The sequence below is a fragment of the Pungitius pungitius genome, chromosome 4, assembly GCF_949316345.1.
Source record: "Pungitius pungitius chromosome 4, fPunPun2.1, whole genome shotgun sequence".
NCBI classification, from domain to species: Eukaryota; Metazoa; Chordata; class Actinopteri; order Perciformes; family Gasterosteidae; genus Pungitius; species Pungitius pungitius.
Genome location: NC_084903.1, coordinates 4487190 through 4499408, shown reverse-complemented (window position 1 = coordinate 4499408; position 12219 = coordinate 4487190). Strand labels below are relative to the sequence as shown.

Sequence of the window (12219 nt, the reverse complement as noted above, 5' to 3'; positions counted from 1 at the left end):
GTGTGGGAGCAGTGGATGACAGAAGGCGAACACACATTCACCAAGACAGGGAGACAGCGCCGGGCAACTTATGCCACTATATGCCAATGGATCGTGGATGCCTGGGCTAAGGTATCAGTCTCAACTGTGGTCAACAGCTAACAGCAACGACACTGACTCGGATGATGACGAGAGGGATTCGGGCATGTTGGATGCCGTAATCCAACTGTTAAACTTGGACAATGAAGATGAAGAATTTGAAGGATTTGTGGGCGAGGAATAAACTGAAAAGGGGAGTGTATTGTGTTGTATTTTACGTGTTACAACTGAACAAGGTTGGTAGTTATTGTTATACGCTCATTAACGTTTGAAAAATGTTGAGAGTTATTGTGAACGCGTTTAATAAAGTTCAATTGACTGACTTATCTGACTGTTTTTTTCCGCTTAATGCGCCTTATAGTCCGGTGCGCTTTATATATGAAAAAAGATCGAAAATAGACCATTCATTGACAGTGCGCCTTATAATCTAGTGCGCCCTATAGTGCAAAAAATACTGTAGTTGGTTAACTTATAATCGTTAGTGCTGTTAACAGCAGCTTGTCTGGCGTGCCCCAGTCTGTAGTTATTAGTGAAAGAAAAACTTCTCATCTCATCTTCAACCGCTTATCCGGGGTCGGGGGCAACAGCTCCAGCAGGGGACGCCAAACTTCCCTTTCCCGGGCCACATCTACCATCTATCTCTGACTGGGGGATCCCAAGGCCTTTCGGCTCAGCTCTCTTTTCGTCACTACGGTGCGGTAAAGCGAGTGCAATACTGCCCCCGGTGCTCCGATTCTCCGGCCAAGCTCACACTCCATCTTCCCCTCACTGGTGAACAAGGCCCGAGGTACTTGAACTCCTTCACTTGGGGTAAGAACACATTCCCTACCCAGAGTAGGCAATCCATCGGTTTTCTGCTGAGAACCATGGCCTCAGATTTGGAGGTGTTAATCCGAGAGAAAATGTGGGAGGTGCTGCGGGAGTACGGGGTGAGGGGGTCCTTACTTGGGGCCATCCAATCCCTGTACGCCCAAAGCGAGAGCTGTGTTCGGGTGCTCGGCAGTAAGTCGGAGTCATTTCCGGTGGGGGTTGGCCTTCAGCAGGGCTGCACCTTATCACCAATCTTGTTTGTGGTTTTCATGGACAGGATATCGAGGCGTAGTCGGGGGGAGGAGGGTCTACAGTTCGGGGGGCTGCGGATTTCATCGCTGCTTTTTGCAGACGATGTGGTCCTGATGGCATCCTCGGTCTGCGGCCTCCAACTCTCACTGGAGTGGTTCGCAGCCGAGTATGAAGCGGTTGGGATGAGGATCAGCACCTCCAAATCTGAGGCCATGGTTCTCAGCAGGAAAGAAAAACTCGAATGCCTTAATGTTCACACTTCAGAGGCTCACCGACATTGCTCAACTCTCGGAGAAGAGGTTATTTGTTCGGCTTCCAGCAGAACAAATAACTCAACAACAGGAAGCCACATCATGTGAATGTACCATTTTTATTGTACTTGTATAGAAATACTTAAAAAAAACATTAAGCAGCACCATAAATTAAGTTTGACTTTTTATCATGTATAACTTTAAATGTCAGAAAAATAAAACTCTTGATACATTTTCAAATCTTGTCTCAGCAAATATATTAGTATTTTACCATGAGGTTAAAGGCCCTTTATCATTAAATAAAATATAGTTTGTTCTTAAACTTTGCTTAATAAAGTACATTTAGGCTCAAGTAAATTCACCTACATATACATAAACAAGTGGTAAATAAATATATTGAAAAAGAAATACTAAAACCATAGTAGTGAAACAGAAGCCTGTAATTTCCACTGGAATCTAATTTATACAAATCTTACAAAGCATTAACGGTTTCTTTGTGAACAACGTACTAAGTTCTGGACATTTCAATGTTCCATAATATATAATAACATATGCTTCATATTACTGAATTGAATAAAAATATGGTGGGTGAAAAATATTTAAAATACTTTTTTGCTAAACCTATAAAAAAGTCCATCATAACAGAATGTCGAATGTTAAACACATTTGACCGACTGGGATTTATTCCAACAGCCATGTGATATGAAAATAACACATTGATCAATGTCATAACTCCATACTAAAAAATAAACAATATTTCAACCCAGTTCTAAAAAGCCCATTGAACTTAAATCAAAAAATATCTGTAAACATCTTTGCAATAAGAAATATCATTTTTCAAGTCAAAAGAGATCCAAATACTTCATTCTGTATTGTCATTTGAAATGTTCAACTCATGTAAAATATTCTATACATATATAAGATAGATTGCTCTTCTTAGCGTTGTTTCTGACCTGGAGCTGCTGTATCTTTGTCCTGTGTGGCTGGAGGCCCTCCATGTTTCCCAGCCATGGCCTCCCTTCTCACTACATTTGATGGGCTAAACTAAAGGGCTCATCCAGGTCTACACTAACCCCATCCACACGCCCAGACTATACAGTTCATCGTCACTTCATAAATGTAGGGTACTATTTACTACAACTACTGATTACTATGCTGCAATATGTAAATCATGCACTTGGATGTAGAAAATATTTCCCAAAGCTACGGTAAATTATCAACCACAATCTCCTTAGCCCGATTACTGCAGCCTCTTACATATACATGTATATTTATGTACAGTTATGAAAATATACGCATAGCCAGAGTGACGCGGCTGTGACAGACAGGGCATTGAGGTTTGTTCCTCTCACAGATACGATTAGCACATTCCATACAGAAGAGATTGTGCCCACAGGGGACCAGGGCTGCAATGACCTCACTCTCAAAGCACATCGAACAGTCACGGCTGCCTTTTCTGCTGGTGCCAGAGGATGTGGAGGAAGATGAGGACGACGAGGCAGATGAGTCGCACAGAACCCTGGGGAGTTGAGAGCCTGGCAGGGAGGCCATATTGCTAGGATAAGCAGAGAAACTGGTGGAGCCCCTACCAAGATCACTACGCACCCTCCAGGCTAACGGGTCCAGGCTGGGGCCTTGGAGGGAGGGCAATCGTCCCAGCTGTGAGGTGCAACCAGTAACCCTACTGTGACTCACCACTACTCCATTGGAATTGGTGGAGGTGTTGGTGGGGAATAGGACAGAAATAGAGGTGGGTGGGCTGCAGGCGGCTGAGGAGGGGGCTATGCCACTATCGTACTGGGACCAAAGGAGGCCCGGTGGGGTTGACGTGTCAAACCCAGAGGAGGAATCGAAACTCAGATTAGTGCAGTCAGGTGAGGACACCTCATTTTGGTCAATCAATCCGTTGCAGTTAGTTTTGAGATCTATATTGTTGTTGTTGTTATTATCGTTGCCGTTGTTGTTGGTGGTGTAGCTGAGTGTGGGGCTGGGGGCAATGTAGTTGGCCATACGTGAGCTGTTGTTGCCAAAGAATGAATCTGTGGAGACACTACCCAGAGAGGAAGACAAATTGTGGCAATTGTTGGAGAAGAGTTTACGCAGTGAGTTCGGGGTTATCCCGGCGCAGGGCTTAGACCACAGAGTGGCGTGTCCATGCAAGTCAAAACCCACATCAGTCCCGTTGGCATGGAAGTCATTTTCATCCTGAAGCTCAATAACACCCCCTGTCCTCATGGTTATGTGGGCTTCAATCTCTTCGCGAGCTCGGTCCACGTTCTCCGGCATACCGGTCACCTCGAACACCGGCTCTTTGTCTCGGCTGGGTGTCACAATGTAGGTGTGGGTCTGCTCCTGGATGCGCTTGATGGTTGCACCTTTAGGTCCTACAACCAGCCCCACCACACGGTAAGGCACCCGCACCAGGATGGTGGTCTCTCCGGGCAGGTTAGGGGGTCCGGTAGACGGGGTGCTGCTCCCGTTCAAGCTGGTATTTTTGTTCCTGGAGGCTCGAATCATGGAGAAGTGCTCAGCAGCAGAGATGATCTCCCTCCTGGCCATTGCCACATCCTCTCTCCTGCCTGTCACCACAAAAACAGGCTCCTCGCCTCGAACCGGTGTCTTGATGTAGCTGTTGGTCTTTGCCCGCAGTGCTTTGATCTTGCAACCTGAAGCATGGATGCAAAAGGCAAAAGTAAGGACAGGTTCCAAAGTAACAAGTTTAGAATGTGTCATGTGTAAACCACTACTTAAGGACAAACCAAAAACAAAACAGTTGGATAATTATTATTGTTTGGGGATTAGACCAAATTCAAACCACATGCTTCACCACCATAAACATACAGGAGGACTACAATAAATACGTTTTTGACAGAAATATCACTTCTGTGATGATCCTAGATTGGTTGCTAAATTATAGTCAGCAGCTACAACATCTACTGTTCCCTCACTTACTATACTAGTAAGCATTAGGGATGGAAGGGGCAGCTTCTTTGGTCACATCATGGTCTGGCTTTATTGCATAAAGTTGTATTTCAATGCCCTTAACCCATTTATTCATGATCAAAATGGGGCCGCCAGTGGATACAGACTAACGTGAATGACATAATTAGCAGAGCAAAGCCAGCTGGCTGGGACATTGTGATGTAACCAGGGATGAGGAGGAGGGTGAACTCAGTCTTCAATTGAGTCGTTGACATACATTTCGTACGAGTTAATATCATGCTGATGTAGTGTTGAGTAAGTAAAGGTTTTGAATAATCGCAGCTGTATTCACTTAAAGGGACATCCCATTGTAGTCGCTTTAAAGTGGAGGGAGATGTGCTACTGTATTTTTCCTCGGAGCAGTAGCAGCATTGCAGGGATGGAAGAGATTCCACATGAAGGGCGGCGATGGCACAGGGACCAGTGTCGCCCTGCATCCGGATCACTGTCTCAGTCTGTGCAGCTATGTGTGGCAAGGTGGGACCCTCACCACAGTCCTAATTCCATCTTGTTTAGCTGGTTCTCATAATATAGAGCAGGGATTTGATCTGCAAGCCGGAGATGAACAAGGAAGGACACGTGGACTGAGAGCAGCTGTTCTTTCTGAGCTCATAGTTTGGTGACTGAGCCTGCAAGGCCCAGTTCATGAGCTGGAGAGTGGGCTCATGTTCTGGAAGTGTCTGCCTTCTCATTGAATGTAAGTACGGTCCACTTTCCTCAAACCAAATGTCCCTTCATGCTTAAATTCACATGGACACTCATGTATGCACCTCACAAAATATGACCGTGTCACCATTTAGCACACACAACATTTTAACCTAATTGTAACTTTTTCTCTCGGCCTGATTCTCGCTTCCGCCCACGGCAGTGTATTTCTAGAAGAACAGTGTGTGACCAACCGCGAAACCAAAATCTGCATTTGAGTGAATTGTTTACCTCCCAATGGATTTTAAAGATGTTGTATTCACACTTGCGATACTAGCTGTTGTCCTCCCACACAAACAGACACCAGGACATGCTCCTACCTGAGATGTTCCACTGTACTGCTCCACTGCTAAACATGTCAGAGATATACAGAGAAACACACACCCTGTCGGCCCACAATCTCTGCCACGTGCTCGGAGCTGGGAACAGGGACGCATTCGGTCATGTTCACGCTCCTTCCCCAGAGCTCTTGGTTGTCGTAACAGGGGTTCTCATCGTTGTCCAAGCCGAGGAGGGAGAGCTGGTTCAGGGCTGTCTGCAGGACTTCTCCTTGGGCGCTGCTGTCTGCAAAGAGCGAGCTGGGCATCCTTGCGTAGTTGGATCAAAGGCAAAAGGAAGGCGGGTGAATGGAGAAGAAAAGGAGAGGGGAGAGGCACCGGACTCGGTCTGCAGATCAATGTGTGCGTCTGAGGGGGACAGAAAAAATAGAAAAGCAGCAGCCATAAAACAAACATGAGCCACTTGGTTTTCCGATGGACACTGGTCGTCTAGGCCCGACCCAACCTCTGTTTATTCCAGAGAGAAATAATATTCCTTTCTGACAAAGAGCACTCCAATGAAATCCCCCCCAGCCCTCCCCCCACCCCCTGCTGGCTTCTCCCAGCTCCTCTGTTGCTTCTGTCTGAGTCCTTCGCAGAGCCAGACAGTGAGATGTGCAGATGACGTCACCGTCGGGGCAGGGACAATGCAGTGCTTTGAGGTAATTTGCATACCGGTGAGCTTATTGGCTGGGCCGGCAGCAAGTGGGCGTGTCTGCCCTAAAAGAACCCCAGTTTCTTTGTTGTTAGCCTCTCTCATTGTCCCTTACTCCTCAGCTGGTTCTCGCTGTTAACTCAGACACTTGTAAAGCTTTTAGTGTATGTAGTGTACAAGTCACATCATTAGATATTAACAGCACTAATATGAAAGTCAATAGATTTATTGATGGATTTAAAATGTAAATGTGTTTTTGTCCTCCACAGTAACCTCCTAGAGCAGTGGGATCATGTTGAACAGTTTGATAGCTTGCCTCACGGATTTTCAGATCAGACGCATTTAACTAGTTCACATCACCCGAAACGTTGTGTTGAGTGCCAGGGTAATCCATGACAATATGTCTGTAAAAAGGCCAATTACATCTGTTTGGGGTTGCAGAGAAACATCGCTCTTGATAATAAGCAGCACTGTCAGAACAAAATTCTAGGTATCGCTGCTGGAGTTCTATTGTAATTTGTTTACAGGGAGTTACACCTCTTACAATGTTATTAGAATAAAAAACAAGTTATTGACTATGATTTTGCCATTATTATTGTTAGTATTGGTATTAAACATTCAGCAGTGGGACTTGAAACAATTAGGATGTAAAGCCATTGGAGGAGGAGAGCATCACGACAGGAATATGTCATGGTCAGTTTAGAATTCCATTAAACAAGATGAGACTTTTAATCTTTAGAGATGAAACCATATCGACGACGTAATGTGCTTGAAGATCATTAGAGAGAACTCATTCAAAATAATATTAATATCATTAACTCTGCCAATTACTTCATTAGTGATTCTAAGCATCTGATATTGAAACACAAAACTTTACACTGACACAAATGTAAACCCCCACTAGTCGATATCAGACGTCGACTGAAGTCCAGATAGTCCTCGTCCAGGAGACTGCTGCATTTACACACACTCTCTCACACACACACTCACAGGCACGCATGCACGCACACGCACAGACTTAAATAAATACAATTTAAGATAGTAAATCTTCATATCCATCACTGAATATTTTCACAGATCTCATATTTGGCTAATGTGTATAATTTAAGATGTTTTTTAAACTGTGCAATATGTTTACAATCTTTGATCTTATCTGGTAAGTTGTTCCACAACTTCACCCCACAGACAGCACCTGCTTTTGAGTGTAGAGTGTACCTTTGGTTGCCTCAGTTTCAGTCTCCCTCTTAAATTATAGTCACCTAGTCTGTCGCTAAACCATCTTTGAATGTTTCCTGAGAGTAGGCTGTTTCTTGCTTTATATACAATCTGTAATGTTTTAAAATCCATAAACTTTAATATTTTTAATTTCAGAAATAATGTGTTTGTGTATTCATAGTACCTCACATTATTAACTATCCTTATTGCTTTTTTTTTCAATTGTGCATATTGCCTGTAGGCACCCTACAGGCAATATGCACAATAGTATAGCTTTTGTAGGTATTACCCCACCCTTCCACACCGTAACTCAAATAGGGGGAAAACAGTGTACAGTCGAGTGTATGCAGTGATTTTATATTCAATATATGTCTGACTTTGACTAGTATCCCTATACATCGTGCCAATTTTGAGTGTACACGAGTGACCTGTGGCCTCCAGCTGAGCTTATGGTCTATCATTACACCTAGAAAGGAGTATTCAAACACCCTTTCGATTTTTATATTATCAATCTTTAGTTCAATGTGTGTGTTTGCTTGTGTGTTACTTTTACCAAAGACCATAAATTTGGTTTTCTTTACATTGAGTGATAATCTATTTATATCAAACCACAATTTCAACTTGGTTAACTCAGTCGAGACAGCCTCCAACAACTGTTTGAGGTTCCCTCCTTCACAGAATACATTTGTGTCATCAGCAAACATTTTTCAGGATCATGGAAGCATTACTTATGTCATTTATATAAATAAGAAATAGTTTTGGACCCAGTATTGACCCTTGCGGCACACCACAGGTAATATTCCTTAAGGTCGACCTGTTATCCCCTGTCTGTACAAACTGTTTTCTTTGTCCTATGTAGCTTTGTAACCGATTAAGTCCAACCCCTCTGATCCCATAGCTTTCCATTTTTTTTCACCTTCTTCGAAAATCGGAATGACCTTAGCAGTTTTCATTTTGGTTGGAAAGGAGCCCGTTTGAAGTGAAACATGTGCTGATATGTGCTAAGGGATCCGCTATATAAATAATAACTTATTTTACTATTGTCATAACAACACCATTCCAGTCTCTTGATGTTTTATTTTTAAACTTATAAACTTTAGCAATAATTTCATTTTTATCTGTGTCCTTCAGAAAAATAGTATCTGGGTTCCTCTTTCCCAAATAATGTGCTATACATCCCCCTTGCGGAAGGTTTATCTGCTCTGCTAGTTTAGGGCCCACATTTACAAAGAATTTATTGAAGCCTTCCACCATCTCCTTTTTGTCATTAATAATTTTATCATTATCTAGAAATTCTTCTGGCAGGCCAGAGCTGGTCGATTTATTTCTTATAATTGAATTTAAGATCTTCCATGTTTCCTATATATTATTTTTATTTTTATCTAGTAGTTTACAATAATAATCTTTTTTACAATTTCGCATAATATCAGTTAATTTATTTTATATCTTTTATACTTCATTTCTTTCTCCTTATTTGTATTCTTGATGAACTCTTTATATAAGATGTTCTTCTTTTTACAAGCATTCAACAGACCATTTGTAACCCAGGGTTTATCTGAGCGATTAGCTCGTTTTCTGCTTCGCTGAATTGGACAGCATCTGCCATATAACATCAGAAAGGTTTACAGGAAGGAATCATAAGCAAAATCAACCTCCTCTGCCTCATAAACCTTTCTCCAGTTTTGTGCACTTAATTCATATCTGAACTTGTTTAGAGTGTCAACCGTTCTAAATCTCCTTTCTATCATTTCATTCCTTTCAGCCAACCTAAGTGCACCGCTGTAGATTGCAAACACTGGCAGATGGTCACTAATATCATTTAAAAGTAATCCACTTTCTATATTATCTATTAGGTTATTAGTAAAAATATTATCTATAAGTGTTGCAGAGTGAGATGTAATTCGACTAGGTTTAGTAAAAATAGGATACAAGCTTCTGCTGTACATTGCATCAATGAATTTCTCTATCGGTGTTTGTTAGGATTCAGAAAATCTATGTTGTAATCGCCACAGAGAAAAGTTACCTTTTGCTCGGTGTTTGTAGCCATACTCTCCATCACCTCCTTGAACTTCTCTATGCTATTGTTGGGACCCCGGTATGCGCAGCTGACAATGATGTTCTTCCTTTTCCCCATATCAATTTCAATAGTAATACATTCACATATATCATTAATTGCAGCCGTCATACTTTCAACAATCTTGTACTTAAGTCTTCTATCAACATAAAGTGCAACTCCCCCTCCCCTTTTGTTGCCTCTGTTCACATAATTCAGATTATAACCATCCAACTCAAAATCCACCCCTTCCTCCAGACTAATCCAGCACCATCGTTTACTGTAACTTCCCAAATGTCATATGAACACTCCCCCTCCGTCTTAAACACTGTCATCCCTCCATTCACCCACATCCATATTCTCAGTTGTTTTCTTACACACCCTTTTCTTGCCACATCTAGTATCACTAATATGTCATGAGAACACTCACCCTCAGTCACACATCCTGTCATCCATCCTTTCACACGGTCACTCTTACACCAAATCCACAACTCACGCCTACGAGCCTCACAGTGTGATTTTGTCCCCATAACCACAGAAAAGTGTGTGTGAAAAAAGCAGCAATGAAAGGGAAACCTAAGGAAAATGCAACACCAGATAGAAATCCACTGCATGGGAAAACATCTCCACGAGAACACAACATCCATTATTATTAGAAAAGATATTTTTAGAAAAGTCACTATTTGTTGTGTTACCATTTCATGTCCCATTATTGAACTGTAATTTTTTTTCTCGCCTTGCTGAATGATGAGTTTGTCATACCTCAGAAAGGCATAGTCCCCCCTCTCTCTGGCTTCTTTCGTTTTAGGCAAAAGTTCCTTCCTTTTCTGTCTCACAGTCTCTGGATAGTCCTCATTTATGAAAATACTCGTCCCCTTCAGTTTTCTTGCATTCCTTAGCACCGTGTCTCTGTCCTTTATTCTATGGAATCTCACAATGACTGGGCGTGGGTCTGCTTTGAGTGCCATCGCTGGAGATGTTCAAGTTTCCGGCACGCATTGCCTTTTCCACTCCAATTATCTTAGGGTCCAGGTTGAGTTTGAGAAAATTATCAGAACCTTTTCCTCTGAGACTAAGTTGTTTTCCTTTTCTGCTTCAGGAATGCCATCTATAATTAAGTTGGCTCTCCTTGCCTGACTGTCCAGGGAGTCAGATTTAGCATCCAGAATCAACATGGATTCTGCTAGTCGCTCAATATCTGATTCTTGTGATTTGCAGATTGATTGAGTTCCTTTACATGTAGATTTCAATTCATCCACCTCATTTTGCATGAATTGCAGACTTATTCTTAGGTCTTGCAGATCTTTAAGCAGTTCACCAATTCTTTTACTGGATGTATCCATAATAGTGCAGACAAATGCTTTGAAATTGCTTTCTTGCTGCTGTAAAAGTTCTTTGTAAAAAGCTTTTTGTTGTTCAAGGAGTTCTTGCACTTGTGCCATTGATACACTTCGATCACTGTCTTTTTCCACTTTATCTTTGTTCCCCTTCCCACCAGCCATTTTGTCTTAGGTCTTGGCCCAACAAACTCTGGTTCAGGAACAGTCCCAAACTTTTAAAAATATCTTTCAAGTTTGCACCTACAAGATTTAAGAACTTCTGCCAGATAGCTCTTTTAAAATGTTGAAGTATAAAAGGAAGGGATTTCAGAGTAGATTTTTGTAGATTTGCTTTACCCAGTTCAGCAGCAGTTCAGCAGCTAGTCTGAGTCATTGTTATTATTCGACAATAGAAAGCCTTTCTACATGCGACTGTTTGTTTACCACAAAGGGGATATCAAGCCAATTGAAAACCATTGAAACTCCCTTAGTCGTCGCTCCGCGCACGAGTTAGGGGGATATAGAATAAAAATAAAAGATAAAAAGAAATAGTTACAAATAAGGAGAACTGGCAAGCAGATAACTATACTCTACACACCTGCCATATGAGTGTATGTGAAAGTTACAAGTGAATGTGGAGTGACCGCAGGAAAGGGGGATGTCAGAGTCAGTCAGTAGGGGACCCAGGATCTGTTGATGAGCCCAACTGATGATGGAAACAAACTGTTTGTGTGGCAGGAGGTCTTGGTCGTGGTGGACCTCAGACTCCCATCAGATGGTTCCTGGTGATGGAGCTGATGTTCAGCTCCCACTTGAGGTCCTGGGTGATGATAGAGCCCAGAAAATGGAAGGAATCCACAGGGGAGTCACACAGGGTGAGGGGGGAAGGTGGGACTTTGTTCTTCCTGGAATCCACAATCATCTCCACTGTCTTCAGAGCGTTGAGCTCCAGGTTGTTCTGGCTGCACCACGACACAAGATGGTCAGATTCCCACCTGTAAGTGGACTCATCCCCACCAGAGATCAGTTTAATGAGGGTGGTGTCATCTGCACACTTCAGGAGCTTGACAGACTGGTGATTGGAGGTGCAGCTGTTGTGCTGCGTTCACACCAAAAGCTACACAAATTTTCACCACGCTTTACTTGCACAACGTCAGGACCGCAAACGGTGTTGGGTTCGTGGCCACACTCAGCTTGAATTTCACCGACTCCTCCAGGAAGTGAAGGAAGATGATGGAGCCCAGAAAATGGAAGTCTACAGATTGTTGGCAAACTACAGGGTGTCTAGTAGGGGGTTCGTGAGGGTTTTTAGGTGGGTCAGGACTAGCTGTTCAAAAGACTTCATGACTACAGAGCGACGGGCCTGTAGTAATTTAGATCCGGGGCTTTTTGAGAACAGGGATAATGGTGAAGGTCTTAAAGCAGGCTGGTAAATGCCATATCTCCAGAGAGGTGTTGAACTTATTCTATACCATTCCACCTCAGTCTCTTGGTTCTGGATTTCAAATTCTGTAACACACATGATTAATGCTCTCGACCGTACCTCTGTAGATGTTGCTGAGAATTTTGCTCTGCATACCAA

General features: G+C 42.7%; 1 protein-coding gene across 2 annotated transcripts; it reads right to left on the bottom strand.

Annotated features, from left to right (window-relative positions):
- Positions 1 to 1506: 1506 nt before the first annotated feature.
- mex3b (mex-3 RNA binding family member B) lies at positions 1507 to 5963 on the bottom strand. 2 transcript variants are annotated; one of them, XM_037454773.2, is made up of 2 exons: positions 5399 to 5602; positions 1507 to 4057 (listed from the first exon to the last, which is right to left on the bottom strand). In XM_037454773.2, exons 1-2 carry the CDS (start codon positions 5433 to 5435, stop codon positions 2673 to 2675), a joined length of 1422 nt encoding a protein of 473 aa, XP_037310670.2. In that variant the 5' UTR covers positions 5436 to 5602; the 3' UTR covers positions 1507 to 2672. The 2 variants fall into 2 exon arrangements, with proteins under 2 accessions (XP_037310670.2, XP_037310660.2); XM_037454763.2 differs by having other exon boundaries at positions 1508 to 4057; positions 5463 to 5963.
- Between the last annotated feature and the right edge of the window lie 6256 nt (positions 5964 to 12219).

Coding starts and splice junctions, on each gene's coding strand:
- mex3b (XM_037454763.2), bottom strand. CDS start 5,664: ATGCCCAGCTCGCTCTTTGCAGACAGCAGCGCCCAAGGAGAAGTCCTG. Junction 4,058..5,462: donor AGAGATTGTGGGCCGACAGG/GTGTGTGTTTCT, acceptor TCCATGCTTCAG/GTTGCAAGATCAAAGCACTG.